At 47.8% G+C, this 20,088-nt stretch overlaps 1 protein-coding gene across 1 annotated transcript in view; it reads left to right on the top strand.

Annotated features, from left to right (window-relative positions):
* Nucleotides 1-20,088, top strand: part of INPP5A (inositol polyphosphate-5-phosphatase A) — a 247,976-nt gene that overhangs the window by 49,742 nt on the left and 178,146 nt on the right. Inside the window, exon 2 of the mRNA XM_054382194.1 lies at nucleotides 15,962-16,003. Coding sequence (XP_054238169.1) covers nucleotides 15,962-16,003 — 42 coding nt within the window. The remainder of the gene's footprint in view (nucleotides 1-15,961; nucleotides 16,004-20,088) is intronic.

Here is a 20,088-nt window from a genome sequence, read left to right on the forward strand (position 1 = left end):
AAAAACCCGAACAGCTGACACCAGCATAAAAGGGTTTTACCTCCTCTTGCTTACTCTTCAGCAGACTTGCTGCAGAATTAAGGCTTCTCCTGGAAGGGGGGAACAGGACCATTCCAAAACCATGTTTTGAAGACAACTTTTCTGCCTGTTTTCACAGGTACTTACTGGTGTGTGGGGCTGAGGGTTGTCAGCTCTAGCTTGTGCCACACATACAGCTGTCCTGATGTGGCTTTGTGCCATGCAGTGCAGGGGACGTGCTCTGGAGTCCCTCTGCCACTGACGGGAACATTGACTTTGTCCGTGCAGAACAGCAGCGGCTGGCAGCATGAGCTCCCAGAGCAGCAGATGTGTTCCCTGCTGAATGTGATCTGTTTTCCTCTCCCTCATTAATGGCTCTAAAAATAGCCTGTCTTCAGGATAGTCACTGAGAGACTGAGACAGTCCTGGTGTGGGAGAATTCATCACTCTCTTTCTTTCTCAGTAGGGCTGTCAAGGCCTGGCCCAGGCTGCCCAGGGCAGTCCCCATCTCTGGAGGGGTTTCAGAGTCATGTAGATGTGGTGCGGAGGGCCATGGTTTAGTGGTGACCTGGCAGTGTTGGCTTAACAGACAATGATCTTGGAGGTCTTTTCCAACCTGAAGGATTGTATCATTGCATGATTCTGTCTGGCCCAATCTTCCCTGTAAGGCTTTCCAACCCATGCTTCATCTCAGGCCTTCTCTGCAGTTCCATTTTCAGCAGAGATGAGCATAAATATGTCTGAAATGAGTTTCTGAGCTGGAGTCTTGCTCGGTAATAGCACACACAAACCCTGGCTACTCCTGATCAACTGATGTGTTTATTTTTCCAAGCTGGTTAGCCACAAGCTGAGGGAGGAGCAGCTCTTGCAGAAGGGCTTTTCTGGTGTCATGCTGACCTTCTGCTGCATATAGCTCTTGGTGTTTGCTCTGAAGCTGTATTGTTGCAATGGAGTGCAGGCTGCTTCTGTGTGCTTGGGAGTTACAAACCTGTGTTGTAGGTGATTCATGGGCTTCCTGATTTCGTTGTCTGTATGAGCAATAGATTGCTTCCAGACACTGGTCTTGAATCATCCTTTAGAAAGTGTGAGCGTTGTTCATACTGAATTAGGTGACCAGTTTCAAGTTTGCCATGTCAACAACATTTTTTCTGTTGGTAATGAATGGTTTTTGGTTGGGTTTTTTTTTTTCCTACTTTCCTTTTCTCTGAGTAGTATTATTGGCTATGCTTTCTATGCCCATGGAGTTCAGGAGGGTCTCCTGCATATCACAGAATCAAAGAATGTTGGGGGTTGGAAGGGACCTTGACAGATCATCCAGTCCAACCCCCCTGCCAGAGCAGGATCACCTATACCAGACCACATAGGAACACATCCAGGTAGGTTTTGAATATCTTAAAACCATCACACCAGAGAAGGAGACTCCACAACCCCCCTGGGCAGCCTATTCCAGTGTTCCATCACCTTCACAGTGAAAATTTTTTCCTTGTGTTTCCATGGAACATTCTATGCCTCAACTACCACCCATTGCTCCTTGTCTTGTTATTGGGTATCACCAAGCAGAGCCTGACTCCACCCTCTTGGCAGTCATCCTTTACATATTTATAAACATGAATGAGGTCACCCCTTAGCCTCCCCTTCTCCAAGCTACAGAGCCCCAGCTCCCTCAGTCTCTCTTCATAAGGAAGATGTTCCACTCCTTTAATAATTTCTGTTGCTCTGCCCTGGACCCTTTCAAGCAGTTCCCTGAGGTCCCTGGGGGGCTCAGAACTGGACACAATCTTCCAGATGTGGCCTCACCAGGGCAGAGTAGAAGGGGAGGAGAACCTCCCCAAGGACCTACTGAGCACACCCCTTCTAATCCACCCCAGAATGGCATTGGCCTTCTTAGCCACAAGAGCACATTGCTGCCTCCTGGGCATCCTTCCATCCATGAAGATCCCCAGCCCTGTTTCCCCATTGAGAACCTGAGACAGGGCTGCTCTACAGGGCAGGAAGGAAAATTCCCAGTCTTGTTTCATGTGCAGTGTGTTGATGTTGTTCCCCTCCCTGTTGCTGTTAAGGCCCCCTGCAATCTGAAGGTTCACTGGTCCTCTGATGCATCCTCTGAGAGGGGCTCAGCATCCCTTTGAGCTCTCTCTCCCTCTTGCTGCTCTGGGGGCTGCATTTCTGTGTTCTGCTGAGAGTGAGGATGCTCATTCATGTGCAGGATGCCATTCTACAGAGAGCCTTTCTCAGGGGCCAGCTCTCTGCCTGTCCTGTTACGCTGTGCTCTCCAACTTCTAAGGCCCCCCCAGTGTCTTGGCTGGTCAGAAGCTTATCAGAACTCTTTGACAGGCACAGTTGCTCTGAGTGATGCACGATGCAATTGCTGAAGTCTGCTGTTAGCAGCAAGTGTTTCTTGTGCTTTTTAAAGCACTATTACTGCATCAGCCTTAGCAGCTGAAGCTGCTGAAGAACCAGAATCTGTTCCAGCTGCTGCTTGTGAGGTGTCCACAGAGTCAACTAGGTTGGAAGAGACCTCCAAGATCATCAAGTCCAACCTATCGCCCAACCCTAACGAATCAACTAGACCATGGCACGTGTCTCATCCATGCTTTTCTTAAACATCTCCAGGGATGCTGACCCTACCACCTCCCTGGGCAGCCCATTCCAATGGCCAGTCTCTCTTTCTGGGAGAAACTTCTAAGATCAAGCCTAACCTTCCCCCTGCACAGCTTGAGACTGTGTCCTCTTGTGTTGCTGGTTGCCTGGGGGAAGAGACCAACCCCCACCTGGCTACAATCTCCTTTCAGGTAGTTGTAGAGAGCAATAAGGTCTCCCCTGGGCCTCCTCTTCTCCAGGCTAAATAACCCCAGCTCCCTCAGCTGCTCCTCACAGGGCTTGTGCTCCAGACCCCTCACCACTCCTGGCCTTGCTGTTGTGGGGCTCTCTATGATTTATTTAAAAATAAAATAAAAATTAGCATGATTTAAGGTCTTCTCATAATAAGTTAGGTTACTTTTAAGGTCAGTGTGATCCTCCAGGTTTTGGAAGATCTTGTCTGGACTGCAGTCTTGTCAGCACATGCTGCAATTATATTTTAGGAGTTAAAGGCAGGTGGCTTTTAACCTTTCCTCCTGTCTTGCATTGTTAGAGGTGAGGCCAATTCTGATCTTGCTATCACCTGTCTTTGCAGATGTCTTTGCAGCCAGCTCTGTCAAAGAACTAGGTACTTGACTTAGAATAGAATCATAGAATCAAGAAGGCTGGAAGAGACCTCAAAGATCGAGTCCAACCTGTCACCCTAAACCTCATGACTATCTAAACCATGGCACCAAGTGCCACGTCCAATCCCCTCTTGAACACCTCCAGGGATGGTGACTCCACCACCTCCCTGGGCAGCACATTCCAATGGCCAACCACTCTCTCTGTGAAGAACGTTCTCCTCATCAGTTTGGGTTCAGTGGCATCAATCCTGGCGTGTCCCTGAGATGTGGCTGGTGTCTCTCACCCCATAACAGGTTACCTGTTGCTGTCCCTATTTTGGGCTGTTTCTGGTGCTTCAGAGAGTGCTGCTGGGTCTCTGGCTGGGACGGGCTGTCTTTTGGTATCTCTCATAGGTTAGGCACACGTGGTTTCCGTTGTTTGAAGAGGTCTCATGGTGCACAGGGTGGTTTGCAGACACTCAGTTATTTGGAAACACACAGCCTTTAAAACCGGTAGTAGGTGCTTGGTGTTTTTCTCTCAGCTTGTGATGATGGGAGGCCCAGGCTCTTGGTTCTCCTGCTCTTTGTGCTGAAGATGTGTGCACAGCTCTGAGCCAAGGTCCCCTGGTCTCTCTCAGGTTCTCAAGGGCTGCTTCAGCAGCGTTTCTCCTTGCAGAGGCTGCACACAACGTGTTTTCTGCATTACTCCACAGGAAGCCCTAACTGCTTCAGTTTCTTTTTTGTATTCCCACCATGTATTGTGTCTTGATTTAGACCTGCTCACAGGAAAGGAGATCAACAAAGAGGAAGGTAAACAAAGTAGAGGCTTACTGCGTTTTTAGCAGTCAGTCAGCTATCAGCAGTGTGTAGGCTGAGCTGGACCAGAGAAACCAAGCTAGTTGTTCTCAGAACATTGCACCAGGGAGCTCAGCCCTCAGTTTTGGGGTGCTCAGTCCTCAGTTTTGGGGCCCTCACTCCGAGAAGGACGCTGAGGTGTCCTGTGCAACTGTGCCAGGAGTTGAAGAATCTTGGTTGCTATCCTGCATTCTCAGGAATGGTACCTGGCTGTGTGCCCTGTCTGTGCTGGGAGAGGAGCACCATTGGTTGGAGGATACAGATATTACAGAGCAGGAGTTCAGAAAGCTTTCTGAAGGATTTTAATCCCTCCAGTAAAGACTTAACAGGCCATGCTGGGTGGGAATTTGAGCAACCTGGTCTTAGTGGATGGTCACTGAGTCACAGAATAGTTTTTGTTAGCAGTGACCTTCAAAATCAAGTCCAGCTATTAACCCAGCACTGCCAGAAACATGAACAGCAGTAAGGACAGGGGGGAAAAACCCAAACCACTGAAAACTTGCTCTCTAGAGAAAATTGATTTAGAAGTATGTCCCTTGGTGCTTTGTCTGAAATAGAATGTAAACAATTTTCACGTGCTCTCCTCTGCTATCCAGTGCGAACAGTAGGTCACTAGATGCTGCTGTATTAGTGTGCTGAACTGTATTTTGGCATCCCCCTGCTTCTGTCTAGTTCATAGAATCATAGAATTGTCAGGGTTGACCTCAAGGATCATCTAGTTCCAACCCTCCTGCTACGGGCAGGAACACCTCACACTAGAGCAGGTTGTTCAGAGCCCCACCCAGTCTGACCTTAAAAATCCTCCAGGGATGACGCTTCCACCACCTCCCTGGGCAACCTGTTCCAGTGACTCACCACCCTCATGGGGAAGAACTTCTGTCCCTTCCAGGGACAGTGACTCCACCACCTCCCTGGGCAGCCCACTCCAATGGCCAATTACTCTTTCGTGAAGAACTTTCTTCTCACCTCGAGCCTAAACTTCCCCTAGCACAGCTTGAGACTGTGTTCTCTTGTTCTGCCACTGGTGGCCTGGGAGAAGAGACCAAACCCCACCTGGCTACAACCTCCCTTCAGGTAGTTGTAGACAGCAATAAGGTCTCCCCTGAGCCTCCTCTTCTCCGGGCTAAACAACCCCAGATCCCTCAACCTTTCCACATAGGGCTTGCCTCTTCTTTTTTTTTTTTTTTTTTTTTTTTTTTGCTTTTAAACAAGCAAAATAAGGAAACTCCACAAGTGCAGGAGATCAACTATAGTGGTGATCGGGGTTGTGCTTATTGCCAGAGCTCTATTTAATCTGTTTGCAAGAACAGATGGATTTTATTTACCCTCTGCTTCAGCATAATGTCTGTTTTCTCCATGCCATCCCAAAATCAGGATGCAAAGCAATTGAAATCCTGATTTATTAATCTGCTAATCCCTGCTATTTGCTAACAATTAGGGTGTGTGTGTGGTGGTGTAAATGCTGGGTGTTGGATTAGCTCCTGTTGTAATGCTCTTAACGTGCTGGTTATCCAAAGAGCCAGCAGCCTTTAATCCTTCCATGAGGTGTTGCTAACAGAAGCTCAATTCGAAGCACGTTGGGAGTTTGCTGGGGTCGAGGTAGTTCATATTCATGTCAGGTTTGATGCTGGGCTTTGCAGTTGTGCAGATCATAATTCATTGGTAGTTACTGTGCTGTGCTTCTGTCTGGCTGGGTTTGTCTGACCCATGGGATGCAGATGCAGATCAGCCCTTGAGGGCTGGGCTCTCGTCTCTCTTCTGCTGCAGCCCATGCTCAAGCAGCCTGTGGCACTGCTGGGGGTGTTCACAGCAGTGGCAGAGGGTAAATGCTGTCCATGGGCTACAAACCTTCAGAAAACCTGTTCTTTTGAAGTGGTTTAACTTCATTTCTTTGAAGGATATGCCTGGATATCTGTTAGACCCATGTAAACCTGGTTGTGTTACCATCAGACAGCACAGAATCTCAATCCCAGCATGAGTAGACTGGAAGGGACCTCTGGAGATCATCCAGTCCACCCCTCCTGCTAAAGCAGGGGCACCCACAGCAGCTTGCCCAGGATCACAATGCCCAGGTGGGTTTGGAATCCCTTCAGAGAAGGAGATTCCACAACCTCTGTGGGCAGCCTGCTCCAGGGCTCCAGCACCCTCAGATTACATCCTGAAGGCAGAAGCTCTTGTTGCTCCACCTCAGTGTAATGTAATCTGTAAGAAAATTACCTGGTACTTAACTTGACTAAAAATAGTTCTGAAAGAATGTGTATCTTTAATTAGCGTGGGAGTTCAATGAAGCTCAGCTTTCAATTACAATGTTGAGAGGTTTCTGTTCTCTTGGCACTGGACTAACTAAAAAAGCAGTGGATTTGGGACAGCCTTTTTCACTCTGTTTTGAATATAGATGTGTAATGTGAAACACACAGATATAGATGTGTGTGTGTGCTTACCTACATACACACACACCTCTCCTTCTCTCAGCAGTGGTCAGCAGGTCCAGGGAGGGGATTCTGCCCTTCTGTGAAGACCACCTGCAGTTCTGGGTCCAGCTCTGGAGTTCTCAACACAGGAGAGACATGGAACTGTTGGAGGGGGGCCACAGCAATGATGGGAGGCCAGGCTGAGGGAGTTGGGGTTGTTCAGCCTGGAGAACAGAAGGCTGCAGGAGACCTTCTGATACCCTTTCAGTGCTTTAAGGGGGCAATCAGAACGCTGGGGACAGACTTCTGAGCGGGGCCTGTTGTGACAGTGCAAGGGAGGATGGTTTGAACTCAAAGAGGGAGATTCAGAGTGGAGAGAAGGAAGAAATGTTTGATACTGAGAGTGGTGAGAGCCTGTCCCAGATTGCCTGGAGAGGTAGGAGATGGCCCATCCCTGAGACCATTGCAGGTGAGGTTGTCTGGGGCTGTGAGCAACCTGCTCTAGTTGCAGATGTCTCTGCTGACTGCAGGACTTTGGGCTGGATGAGCTTTAAAGGTCCCTTCCCACCTAAAGCAGTCTGTGGTTCCATGATGCTGCTCCACTGGGTGTTCATTCCCACGTGCGGATGAACAGCACAGCATTATGAGGGAAGAGAGGAAATGTTTGGCTTCCCCTTTTTCGTTTATAACCCCAAATTTCAGTGACTTTTGTACCCCTACCTCAGACAATATTTGATATAGGTGGCACAGGCTGAGGAAAGAGGATGCCCCTGTGCATGGTGTTGGTTTGCAGGTTATCGAGCAGCTTACCTCTCAGTAAAATGGAGTGCTATCAATTATGAAAGCTGTGTGGTGACTGATTACCAGACTGTCCATGGCAGCACAGATAAGGAGGTTTGGGTGTCTGCATTTTCATTGAGATGCCTGCAGTATGTTTCATAGAATGGTCTGGGTCAGAAGGGATCTCCAAAAGTCATCTAGTCTAATCTCCTCTGCAGTCAGCAGGGACATCCTCAGATCAGGTTGCCCAGGGTCTATTTGAGCCCCACTTTGAGTATCTCCAGGGGCCCAAAACACCTCCTGGGTAACCTGTTCCAGTGTTCCATCACTTTCATGGTAAAGAACTTGTTCCTAACACCCCATCTAAATCTTCCTGTCTCTAGTTTGAAGCCATTGCCCCTCATCCTTCACTACAGGCCTTTAAGTCACTCTCCATCCTTCTTATGGGCCCCCTTCAGGTACTGGAAGGCTGCTATTGGGAAGCCCCTAATGGGCTGTGAAAGCCTGCAGGAGGGCATTGGCTGTGTGAATCCTGCCTTCAGAAGAACTCCGATGCTGGCCACTAATGCTTTGGGCACTTCTGCATGTGCAAAGCGTTTTCTAGGCCTGGTGCTGCTGGTGTCTGCAGAGAGGGGCTGGACAGCAGTTGGGTGGCATCTGTGGCCAAGCCCCCCTGCCACCAATGGCTCCCAAAGGCCAGCAGCCACCTGTCTGTGGTGGAAAATGCAGCCCCTGGTGTTGCTGTGCTTGCTTTCCTCACAGAAAGGACACTGGGGTGCTGGAGCAGGTCCAGAGAAGGGCAACAAAGCTGGTGAAGGGTCTGAAGAACAGGTCTGGTGAGGAGCAGCTGAGGGACCTGGGGTTGTTCAGTCTGAAGAAAAGGAGGCTGCGGGGAGACTATCTGACATTCCACAACTCCCTGAAAGGAGCTTGGAGCCCAGTGGGGGTTGGTCTCTTCTCTCAAGGAACAAGCAACAGGACAAGAGGAAATGGTCTCAAGTTGTGCCAGAGGAGGTTTGGGTCGGATATGAGGAACCCTCTTCCTGTTGAGGGTTGTCAAGGCCTGGCACAGGCTGCCCAGGGCAGTGGTGGAGTCCCCATCCCTGGAGGGGTTTCAAAGCTGTGGAGATGTGGTGCTGAGGGACATGGTTTAGCATTGGACTTGGCAGTGCTGAGTTAAGGGTTTGGACTCACTCTTTTCCACCCTAACTGGTTGTATGACTCTGATTGTAACACTGCAGCGTGGCTCTGTCCCATGGGGAGTCAGTCCAGGACAACCTGTTTGTTAGTCTGTCCTATTAACTGTCCTTGAGTTCTGCCACTCTCCCCCGTGCCTAGAAGAGGGCTTTGGCTGTGGAGGCTCCAGCCCTTCTCCTGCAGGCAGACCATCTTTCCTTCTTGGTGTGCAACCCTTGGTGTTGTGCCTGTCTCTGACCAGGCAATCCAGTGTCCCATGGAACACAAAGGGTGGGCAGCAGTCCCTTCCTGGCCCCTCACATGGTGGTTACCCCAAGCACTGCCTTCTGCTCTTGTTTCTTCAGTTCTCTTGATTCGGCATCCAATGAGCCACTGCCTTGCTGACACCAGGAGTAAATGTGCCTTGAAGGCTACAGTGAGAGTTGTGTGTCCAAACCCTCTCTTTTTCTCAACTGCTTAAATTGCTTCAATTACCTCTTCCATGCATCTGTTGATTGAACTTGGTGTCTATCACTCTCTGTAGTGTACAACAGCAGCAGGCTGGGGCTCTCTTCTTTTTTCTGCTGCTACTCAGGCAAGCTAAAAGCTTTCAGAAGCATTGAAGTGACACTGCATTTGCATTTGGAAGCTGTTAGTGCAAATGTGCATCATAAAAACCTCATGTTTAAGCTCAGATTTGGAAGAGCATGCACTGTTCCTTAGAGGTCTTCCTTAGAGTCATCAGTGATTCTTGTTTTCCTGTTGGATCCTGGTTGGTTTGTCCACATTGACTGTGGAATTTGGTAAACTTTGGTAAACTTGGGGGCTGCTGATCTGTTGGAGAGCAGCTCTGGGAGTCCTGGTGGACAACAGGATGACCATGAGCCAGCAATGTACCCTCGTGGCCAAGAAGGTCAATGCCATTCTGGGGTGTATTAGAAGGGCAATGGTTAGTAGGTTGAGAGAGGTTCTCCTTCATCTCTACTCTGCCCTGGTGAGGAATATTGTGTCCAGTTCTGAGCCCTTCAGTTCAAGAAGGACCTCAGGGAACTGCTTGAGAGAGTCCAGTACAGAGCCACAAAGATGCTGAAGGGAGTGGAACATCTCCCTTCTGAGGAAAGGCTGAGGGAGCTGGGTCTGTTTAGCTTGGAGAAGAGAAGATTGATGGGTGACTTAATTTATGTTTATAAAAATGTGAAGGGCAGTGTCAGGAGGACACAGTCAGGCTCTGCTCAGTGATCACCTGCCAGACATCTGCTGGGAACTTAACTCAGCAGAGAGGAGGCAGCCCAGAAGGTTCTTAGAGTGTATGGAGGACAGCGTCTTGATGCAGATGTTACATGAGCCTACCAGGGGTCAGGCCCTGCTTGACCTGATGTTCTCAAATAGAGAAGGGCTGGCCTGGCCAGTGATCTGTGCTGGGTTAAGAACTGGCTGGAGGGCTGAGCCCAGAGTGTGGTGCTGAATGGTGCCACATCCAGCTGGCAGCCAGGCACTAGTGGTGTCCCCCAGGGATCAGTGCTGGGCCCCATCCTGTTCAATATCTTTACTGATGATCTGGATGAGGGGATTGAGTCCACCATTAGTAAGTTTGCAGATGACACCAAGTTGGGAGCAGGAGTGGATCTGTTAGAGGGTAGGAGGACTTTGCAGAGGGACCTTGACAGGCTGAACAGATGGGCAGAGTCCAACAGGATGGCATTCAACAAGTCCAAGTGCCAGGTGCTGCACTTGGGCCACAACAACTCCATGCAGAGCTACAGGCTGGGGTGGGAGTGGCTGGAGAGCAGCCAGGCAGAAAGGGACCTGGGGGTAGCAGCTGAACATGAGCCAGCAGTGTGCCCAGCTGGCCAAGAAGACCAATGGCATCCTGGCCTGAAGTAATTCTGCCCTGTGCTCAGCTCTGGTTAGGCCCCACCTTGAGTCCTGTGTCCAGGTCTGGGCTCCTCAATTTAAGAAGGACATTGAGAGACTTGAACGTGTCCAGAGAAGGGCAATGAAGCTGGAGAGAGGTCTGGAGCACAGCTCTGTGAGGAGAGGCTGAGGGAGCTGGGGGTGTTTGGCCTGGAGAAGAGGAGGCTCAGGGGAGACCTCATTGCTCTCTACAACTACCTGAAGGGAGGTTGCAGCCAGGTGGGGGTTGGTCTCTTCTCCCAGGCAACCAGCAGCAGAACAAGAGGACACAGTCTCAAGCTGTGCAGGGGGAAGTTTAGGCTCGAGATGAGGAGAAAGTTCTTTATGGAAAGAGTGATCTGCCTCTGGAATGTGCTGCCCAGGGAGGTGGTGGAGTCACCATCCCTGAAGGTGTTCAAAAAAAGAGTGGATGCTGCATTTGGAGCTATGGTTTAGTTAGCGATGAGGTGCTGGGTGATAGGTTGGACTTGGTGATCTCTGAGGTCTTTTCCAACCTTATTGATTCTACGATTCTATGACCAGTGATAGGACAAGGGGCAATGGGTACAAGCTGGAGCAGAAGAGGTTCCAGGTGAACCTAAGGAAAAACTTTTTTCACTGTGAGGGTGACAGAGCACTGGAACAGGCTGCCCAGAAAGGTTGTGGAGTCTCCTTCGCTGGAGTCTCCTCCTGGATGCATTCTTGTATGACCTGCTCTAGATGATTCTGCTCTGGCAGGGGTGTTGGAATCAATGATCTCTAGAGGTTCCTTCCAAACCCTAACATTCTGTGATCTAAGAGCGTGACCATCAAGTGCAGGTTGCCTTTTTGTTTATCAGCTGTGAGCATAGAGGAGTTACAAAAGACCCCAGTAACAGCAGCCTCACAATGTGGCTTTCCTTCAGCATCACCTGTATAGGTTGATAGAGCATAGCAATAGGAGTACTCACAGGCCTGTTTGAAGGTAAGGAAAGATTTAAATCCAATAGATCTTTGACTCTAAATGTCAAGAAGTTTCCAGTAAACATTTAAAAATACTATAGGAGGTCAAAAATCTGAAATTTTAAACTGAACAACTCCAGTGAAAGAGCTGAAATGGTCATGTTGATGGACCTGGAACCAATTCTTGAGTAAGCCTGGTAACTCTGGTCAAAAAGAGATTGTTAGAAGGTTTTGGTTTCATTGAATAAGCAGGAAATCAAATGTAGCAAGGCAGGGGAAAATAACCTCTATTTCATATTTTTCTCTGAAGGGAGCGTAGGTTGAAGGGAGAGATCAAAAAGGCTGTGAGTACCACCTGGGACAGCATCCTTGGAACTTGTGACCTGAGTAGGGCCACTGTGTTGCTGTGCAGCACCTGGGAACCTCTGGAGCTCCTGGTTTCAGGGGATCTCTGCCCCCACACAGAGCTTGTAAGGGGTTTTTAAGTCAAGCAGTTAGAAATCATGGCTGGTTGCACTTTTTGTTCCAATCTATGTGCAAAGCCCAACCAGCCAGTTCCCTTCTGTGCACGTTTTGGAGCTCAGTGAATTTTCACAAAGGGAGTCAAGAATTACTATTTTTTTTTCTGTTAGCTTAAAAAAATGAGCCTATTCTTTGCTAAAAATAAATGTCACAAAATAGAACCTGCTTTCTATAATTCATCTGCTTTCTTCCATTTCCCTCTGAATGAAACTAAAAAGACATTTTCCAGGCTTTTAATTTGCTTTCATTTAGTTCTTTCCTTTTATTCTCCCCCCTTTTGAATGAAAGGCTTCTTACCCAGTCTAAATATATTTTTTTTTCTGTTTTTACTATTTTGTAAAGACTTCCTCCCTGCCTGAACATATTTTTGCAGCAGGCTTAGAGCTTTCCTTTGGTTGTTGGGTGTAATTGTGTAGGAAATGGAAATGCTGGTGAGAAGAGAGACTGTTTGTATGTTCTCTTGAAAAGCTGCTTGTTTGCAGGGTGTTACCAGCTCTTGTGGCATCCTTGTGTGTGCAGGCTCTACTTCTTGTAAGCCTGACCATTACAGTCACCAGTGGGACAGAAATAGACTTCAGATGGAAACTCAGCATGAAAAGGGATGGGTTTAGTGGGATTTGGAATTCCAGGGAAAGGTCAAAACAGCATTGAATTGAAGGGAGTGGTGGCACACAGTCTCTGTGCCCTGTTATTTGAACGTGGATGCCACATGGTGCTGCGGTCCAGAAGGAAGCCGTGCTTGTTCTGGGGACAAGGTTGCTATTTGTGGCTCTGAGTTCCAGTGTGTGCTGTTGGATGGCATGGCAGGATGAAACCAGAACTCTGTTCCCCAAGGCCCTGGGATGTTTACTGAGCTCAGCTACAACAGCACACCCGGAGTCATGAGCTTCCCAAGCTGTTGGTGTTTGAGGAGGCAGCCTGTGCACATCTACTCAGCTTGCAGGCAGTGTTTAAAGCAGGACAGAACTGAGGAAGCCATGCTGAATGGGCTCATGGGTGTGTGTGTCCCAACATCTGGGGCCTTGAGCCAGGAGGTCAAGGGGATGGAGCAAGACACAAGTCCATGATGCTCAGGAGAGAGGCTCCTTCTGAAAGGATGCTCAAACCTTCTTGCATCTTTGTTCTGTCCTCAAGCTTGTTGCAGTTTGGTAGATCCCTGAGGGCATAAGCTAAGGCTGCTGTGTGTGCAGGGTAGAAGGGCACAGACCAAACACAATCATAGAATTGTCAGGGTTGGAAGGCACATCAAGGATCATCCAGTTCCAACCCCCTGCCATGGGCAGAGGCAGCTCACACTAAATCAGGTTGCCCAGAGCCACATCTAGCCTAGCCTTATAAAACTTCCAGAGATGGGGCTTCCACCAGCTCTTTGGGCAACCTGTTCTAGTGTCTTACCACCTTTATGGTGAAGAACTTCTTCCTAACATCTAGTCTAAATCTCCACTCCTCTAGCTTGGATCCATTCCCCCTAGGCCTATCACTACCTGGCACCCTAAAAAGTGGTGCAGGACTGGAGGGAGTGCAAGCCAGAAACAAGGAGGCTGGCGAAGTGGTGTTCAGATTAATGAATGGAGAGCAATTGGTTTTATCAGTGAATGGGTATGAAAGAAGTGAGCATTGAAGAAGACAAGGAAAAGATTAATTTCAGTTCTTTAGCAAAAGAATGAGGTAATTTAATGAAGGACAGAGTGTGGAGAGAAAGCTGGGAAGAAGACCAAAGATTCTGGAAGACATGAAATATGATGTACCTATTTTTAGACAGAAAAATAAGAGGAAGATAAATTATCTTTCCACTTGATTGTTATCTCCAGTCCTTCAAGATTTAAGATTATTTCTTTTATGTGAATGTGGCTGGGCAGAGGTTTGAGGTAGAGGGCTAGACTGCAGAATTTTACCACAGCGTGGTGAAAACAGAAAGCAAAGATGTGGTCATACCATCAGAGGAGGGCATGACAGTCAGGAGTGTGGCAGGGTCCTTCTGTGGCCAAGGGGAGCAGGGTGGTCAGGTCCTCCACAGCCAGCAGGGTGACTGCGAGCAGGAGCTCACCAAAATCCCGGTCCCTGTCCAGAGGAGTCCTTGTTGGCAGCCCCAGCCACCTCATTAGCACCATCTCCCAAAATTACCTGCCAAGGGACTTGACTGGCATCTTCTGGTGCTGCTTCTCCTGTGCCAGTTTGTTTCTGAAGTCAGCACTTCTTCAAACTTTCCTGCGCTTGTGGGATCCCAGAAGGAGTTAACCTGCAGGCCAGAGAGCCTTTCTCTGTGCCCACTCATGTTAGTTCTGTTAATTTTGGATTCCTCTTCAAATTGTAGAGGTCTCCAGGACATCATGTGAAGAGTGTGTGGGGTTTGTTTTCCAAGGTCAAGCTTTGGGTCTGTTACCTACTGAGCGAGGCCACACTTGGTGCTTTGGAAACAAGCAGCCAGCACTACTGCGGTCTGCCTGTGGCCGGAGGAAGGGCTGGATTATCTCCTTGTTATACCTACCAGACAGTTTTAATTAGAACCTTCACAATGCCCCAGATCTTGTTTACTTGCTGGTTTGAATTTGGCCTTTTGGTTTCCATCATGCACAGATCACTCCAAAGCTTGTTCCCACGCTTTTGGAGGGACTTGGTCATAGCCTGCCTGGCTGCCCTCGGTGTTCCAGTCTGCAGCCTCCTTGCTCTGGCTTTGCCTTTTGCTGCTGGGGCAAGGGGAAGGGCATGGGTGGGAGATGTGGATGTTTTGTTCTGCTTGCTAATTTAGGATGTCCCTGAGCTTGGGCCGGAATTCATCCCTGTTGGCTTTGGGTGCAGAATGAGGGGACGACTGTTCCAGACAGCCGTGTGCCTCTGCCTTGGTGGCTCCCTCTGAGCATAGAAATAACTTCATAGAAAGCAGTGAGAAAGTTCATGCTGGAAAAAATAGTTGTTCTCAGGAGTAGAAACATCACCTTCGTGACCAGTAGTGCTGGAATTCAAGAACTGTCAAGGAGTGCTCAACAAAAAGGTGGTGACAGATAGCAAGGGACGAACATGGGCTTTTTGCCCTCAGCTTTCAAACAGCTTTATTGGACATGTAGATTTCATAGCCTTACAGAACTGAATGACATCTATAGACCAAAAAAAAGGCTGTGTTGTTGTTTTGGTTTTTTTTAACTCTTTATAGCCACCCATTGGGCAAATCTCCATGCCACAAGCAGTCAGTACAAACTGAGAAGTGTGTGGCCTGCTCTCAGAAGCTCCCCACTCTCCCCACAAAGAGGGAAAGTAACAGAAAAACCCCCTCACTGTAAAGAAGTGTCCCCTCCTGTGTTATAGGTTGTACCTGTTCTTCCTTGTCCTATCACTGAGCACCACTAAAAAGAGCTTGGCACCTTCATCTTGACACCCACCCCTCCGATATTTACAGACATTGGTAAGATCCCCTTGCAGCCTTCTCTTCTAAATACTAAACAGCTCCAGGTGTCTCAGTCGTTTAGGTCATCACAGGAGAGATGTTCAAGTCCTCCAGTCATCCTTGTAGGCTCTATTGAACTTTTCCCAGCAGATCCTTGTCTCTTGATTTGGAGAGCCCAAAACAGGACACAGTACTCCAGGTGTGGTCTCACCAGGGCAGAGTACAGAGGGAGGAGAACCTCACTAGACCTGCTGGACACACTTAATGCACCCCAGGATGCTGTTGGCCCTCTTGGCCACAGGGGCACACTGCTGTCTGGAAATGCTTCTTGCAGTGTGTCCTTGAGAGGAACTCCAGTGTGTCAAGCATCCCACAAGAGCAGGGTCCTGTCTCTGAGCCAATCTGTTAGTCAGTCTGTGCAACATGAAGCTCAGGTTGCAGGAGCCAGGCATCAGCATGCCTGGGGAAGGTTTTGATGTCCAGCCAAGGGAGGTGTGCTTCTAACAGCACATCTGGAGACATGTACCAGGTCTGGTGATGATCCTCTCTGTTGTATATATGTATACAAAATGTGCTTTCTTAGTGAAAATCTGAGAGGATTTTCACAGCAGATGCAAAAAGAGGTCCATCCTTGGGTGTTTTTGGAGGAACATCTTCCTGCTTTTACATTTCCTTTAATTATGGATGGGGGGGGAAGCCCCTCTTGAATCCACTGAGGAAAGTAATGAGTATGGGGATATTGTTGTAAAAATACAGTACTGTTCTCCTTAACTAATTTTTGTCTTTTTGTTTTTCAGCCAGAAAATTTACAGAAGAATTGGCTTCGGGAATTCTATCAGGTAAGGTAAAACTTTGGTTTCTCCTGGAGGTCTAAGCACATTTGCTTATTGGCTTAATTAATAATGTCAAGTTCTTTTGCTCTGTGAAGTTAAAGTCTGTATAAGTCTGTAGAGGCAAAACCAACCCTAAAAAGTCAAGATCAACCTGTGTAGTCAAAAGCAACCCTAAAAGTATGTCTCCTTCTGGGTTTCTAAGTAGCAATTAGAAAAATCCAGCATACAAACAGAGTGGTTCTCATTGACAATACTCTGCCTAAACAAACCATTTTGACATTCTATAGGAATGACTTCAGTTTGGTGTGAAATGGTTTGAAGTCTCCTGAGTAAGAATTATAGTTGAGTAATATTTTTAACAAAAATCTCTTGGGAAGTCTAATTTATGATTGGAAATCTTAACAATTTCTGCTGCTGATTTGCAATGGAGCAGTCTTCATTGCTCCTTCTTGTTAAGCTTCTTGTTTAGGCAATGTGAAAGTACTGAAATGGAACTTGTGTGATAAAATGTGTTGTAAACATTGGGTGTAGGGTTTCTAAAAGCTCAAAATCCACTCTTGGAGATTGTGGTGGTGTAGTGGAGACTTGTTTAACTGGCTGAATTCATGCAGAAATGTGTAAATGAACAGTAAAGGAGGGCTGGTGGCACATGCAAGGTGTCCTCTGAAGCCTGTTCTAGGTGAACCTGCTCTGGCAGAGTGGTTGGACTCGATCTCCAGTGGTCCCTTCTAGCCCCTATCATTTTGTGATTCCCTGGCATCCCTTGGAAATGGTGTGAGTGCTGCCAGAATGGTGTTGGATCTGCCAGAATTTGACAAAGTTCATAGAATCATGGGAGGAACCTTTAAAGCTCATCTAGTCCAACCCCCTGCAGTCAGCAGGGACATCTGCGGCTAGAGCAGGTTGCTCACAGCCCCAAATAACCTGACTTGCAATGGTTCCAGGGATGGGGCATCTTCCACCTCTCTGGGTAACATGGGCCAGACTCTCACTACCCCTAGGGTCAAACATTTTTTCCTACTTTCCAGTCTGAATCTCCCTCTCTGAGTTCAAACCCTCACCCCTTGTCCCATCACAACAGGCCCTCTTAAAAGTCTGTCCCCAGCTTTTCTGATCAGCCTCTTTGAGCACTGAAAGGCTACCAGATTCAGTTTTACATCTCTCAAAAATGAGTAAAGCAGCAATATTCCACTGTTCAACTTTTAAAGTAAAACTATATCCAGAAAAAAAGAAATTATTAGCAGTATTTTATGTTTTGCTTATTTAGTAACTGAAAACATCCTGTAATTATTTCTCTGCTCAGGTTTCGGGTGCAATCTTTGTTGTAAAATCCTGCACTTTGCTTTTTCTGGCAAGATTAATGCAAAAATCCCAGACTCATTAAACCACTCTTGTATTGCTCACTATTTGTCAACTTCATAAAAGATTCATCTGTTTATTTTTCTTCTTCCATGATGATTGTTTTCAGCTCTGTGTACTTGATGCTCAAACAGTGCAGGCTTTCTTGGGTGATTCTGATCACCTGAGTCCAAAGGAGGGCCACAAATACCATGAAAGGACTTAGAACACTTCTGCTGTGATGATAGCCTGCAGGATCTGGGGTTGTTCAGCTTGGAGAAGAGAAGACTCCAGGGGGACCATAGTGGTGCCTTCCAGTACCTGAAGAGATCCTACAGGAAGGCTTGAGAGGGACTTTTCATAAGGGTGTCTAGCACCAGGACAAGGGGGAAAGATTTTAAGCTTAGGGAGAGTAGGTTTAGACTGGACCTCAAGAAGCTCTTCATTACGAGGGTGGTGAGACTCTGGAATAGGCTGCCCAGGGAGGCTGTGGATGCCTCCTCTCTGGGGTGTTCATAGGCAGGTTGGATGATGCCTTGAGCAGCTGAGTCTAGTTGAGAGGTGTCCCTGGACATGGCAACGAGGTTGGAGTAGATGATCTCTAAGGTGCCTTCCAACCTAAGCCATTCTATGATCAAAACCGAATTTGAAGGTGGGGCATTTACTTCTCCTCATTTCTGTAAACACCATCTATGACTTACCACAGGAGCCATGTGTGCTTTTTCCTAATAATTAAAGTCACCATGAATTCAGAGGGCATTCTTGAATTCATTTTGGACACAGATGTTACCAGATCCCTTAGAAAGGAGTGGTCCCTGCCCATGGTGAGGAGGTTAGAGTAGAAGATCTCTAAGCTCCCTTCCAGTCTAAGCCATTCTATGATTTAAACCCACACCACATCTTCATGAAAGGTTCTTCCTATGAAGAAAATACAATTAGAAAATACATTGCTGATTTATGCATCTTTATCAAGGAGCCTCCTTATATGTTCACGTGTTCACTGAAATAAGATGAACACTGCAGAAATGCTTCTGAGCAGTTTGTGGAAAACAGGAAGAGGAGGGGAAAAGACTTGAGCTGCTGGTATCTTAGTGCAGGGAACCACTGAGATGTAACTGGGTGTGATCTGGCTTTGCTCTGGTGAATATTGTGTACACAAAGCTCAAAACAGGGAGAAATTAATTCATTATCACTCCTGTGAGGCTGGTCAAGTGTGGGGTCAGGACGAGTGAAAGTGTAGTTACAGTAGAGCTGAACCCATCCCTTGGTAGTTTTGCCACATCCACCTTCCCTCTCTGTGCTTCTCCCCTCCTTCTGTGATCCAAGAAAGCTGTATCTAAAACAAAAAGAAGAAAGGCAAAGGCTGCCAGTTCTGCTCGTGGCTGGTCCCCAGCAGGTTTGAGGACAGTGGCATTCATGGCCTTGAAAGCCTCTTTCTTCAGCGTGCAGCAGGGGGACTTTACAGCCTGCTCACAAACCCCCCTAGGAAGGGGAATAAGGAGCTTCATGAGAAGCTCTTAGGGAAGACCCTCATCTGCTTGGACCAGAAGCAGCACAGCGTGGTCCTGAGCTGGGGCTGCCTTGCAGCCTGGTGAAGGGACAGCTTTAGGATTTGAGTTTGTTTTTGAGTATGCACAACTCTGCGGACTGGAAAATGACTCGTAATGCTTCTTGGTAAACTCGAAACCCAGAGAAACCACAGACCACAGCCTTTTTCCATTCTTCTGAGGAATTCAACTTACATGTGTAGCTGTGTCAGGGCAGCTTGCATAACTTCTGAGGACGGAGTCCTGTTGTAAGCAGCCAGAATCATCTCCATGAAGAGGGAAGCACAAGCACCACTCCAAGTTTAAAATGTTTGTAGCAATTAAAGCTGTAACAGACATATGTCTATTGAAGTGATGTCAAAGAAGGTACCACTACAGGCACCAGGACAGGTTAGGGGCTGCCCTGCTGGAAAGCAGCTCCATGGAGAAAGACCTTGGAGTCCTAGTGGACAGCAAGTGATCCATGGGGCAGCAGTGTGCCCTTGTGGCCAAGAGAACCAATGGGATCCTCGAGTGCATCAAGAAAAGTGTCCAGCAGGGCTAGGGAGGTTCTTCTTCCTCTCTCCTCTGCCCTTGTGAGACTACACCTTGAATACTGTGTTCAGTTTTGGGCTTCCCAGTTCAAGGGAGACAGAGACCTGCTAGAGAAAATCCAAGAAGAGAATCATGAGGATGATTTAGGAGACTTGAGCATCTCCCCTGAGACTGAAATCCCTGGGGTTGTTTAGTCTTGGGAAGAGAAGACTGTGTCAAGTGGAGGGGGCCAAGCTCCTTTGGGTGGTGCACACTAAGACAAGAGACAACAGGTTCAAGCTTGAACATAGAAGATTTCACCTCAACGTGAGGAGAAACTTCTTTACAGTGAGGGTGACAGAGCACTGGAACAGGCTGCCCAGAGAGGTTGTGGAGCCTCCTTCTCTGGAGACTTTCCAAACCCACCTGCATGGATTCCTGTGTGGACTACCCTAAATGATCCTGCTTTGGCAGAGGGGTTTAACTCAATGATCTCTAGAGGTCCCTTCCAACCTCTAATATATTGTGGTACTGTGAAGGTAGTGGTGAAGGATTGCTTTGGGTGTTTGTGTTTAACTTCCAGTCAAATAAGAGATTTTAGTTGCTGTGATGGATAAATAGAAGTCACTTAATTTATGTATGATCACTGATTTGTATGCTGCATGCACTCCTGAGAATCTGGTGGCATATGGA

This window comes from Indicator indicator, chromosome 7 (assembly GCF_027791375.1).
Source record: "Indicator indicator isolate 239-I01 chromosome 7, UM_Iind_1.1, whole genome shotgun sequence".
NCBI classification, from domain to species: Eukaryota; Metazoa; Chordata; class Aves; order Piciformes; family Indicatoridae; genus Indicator; species Indicator indicator.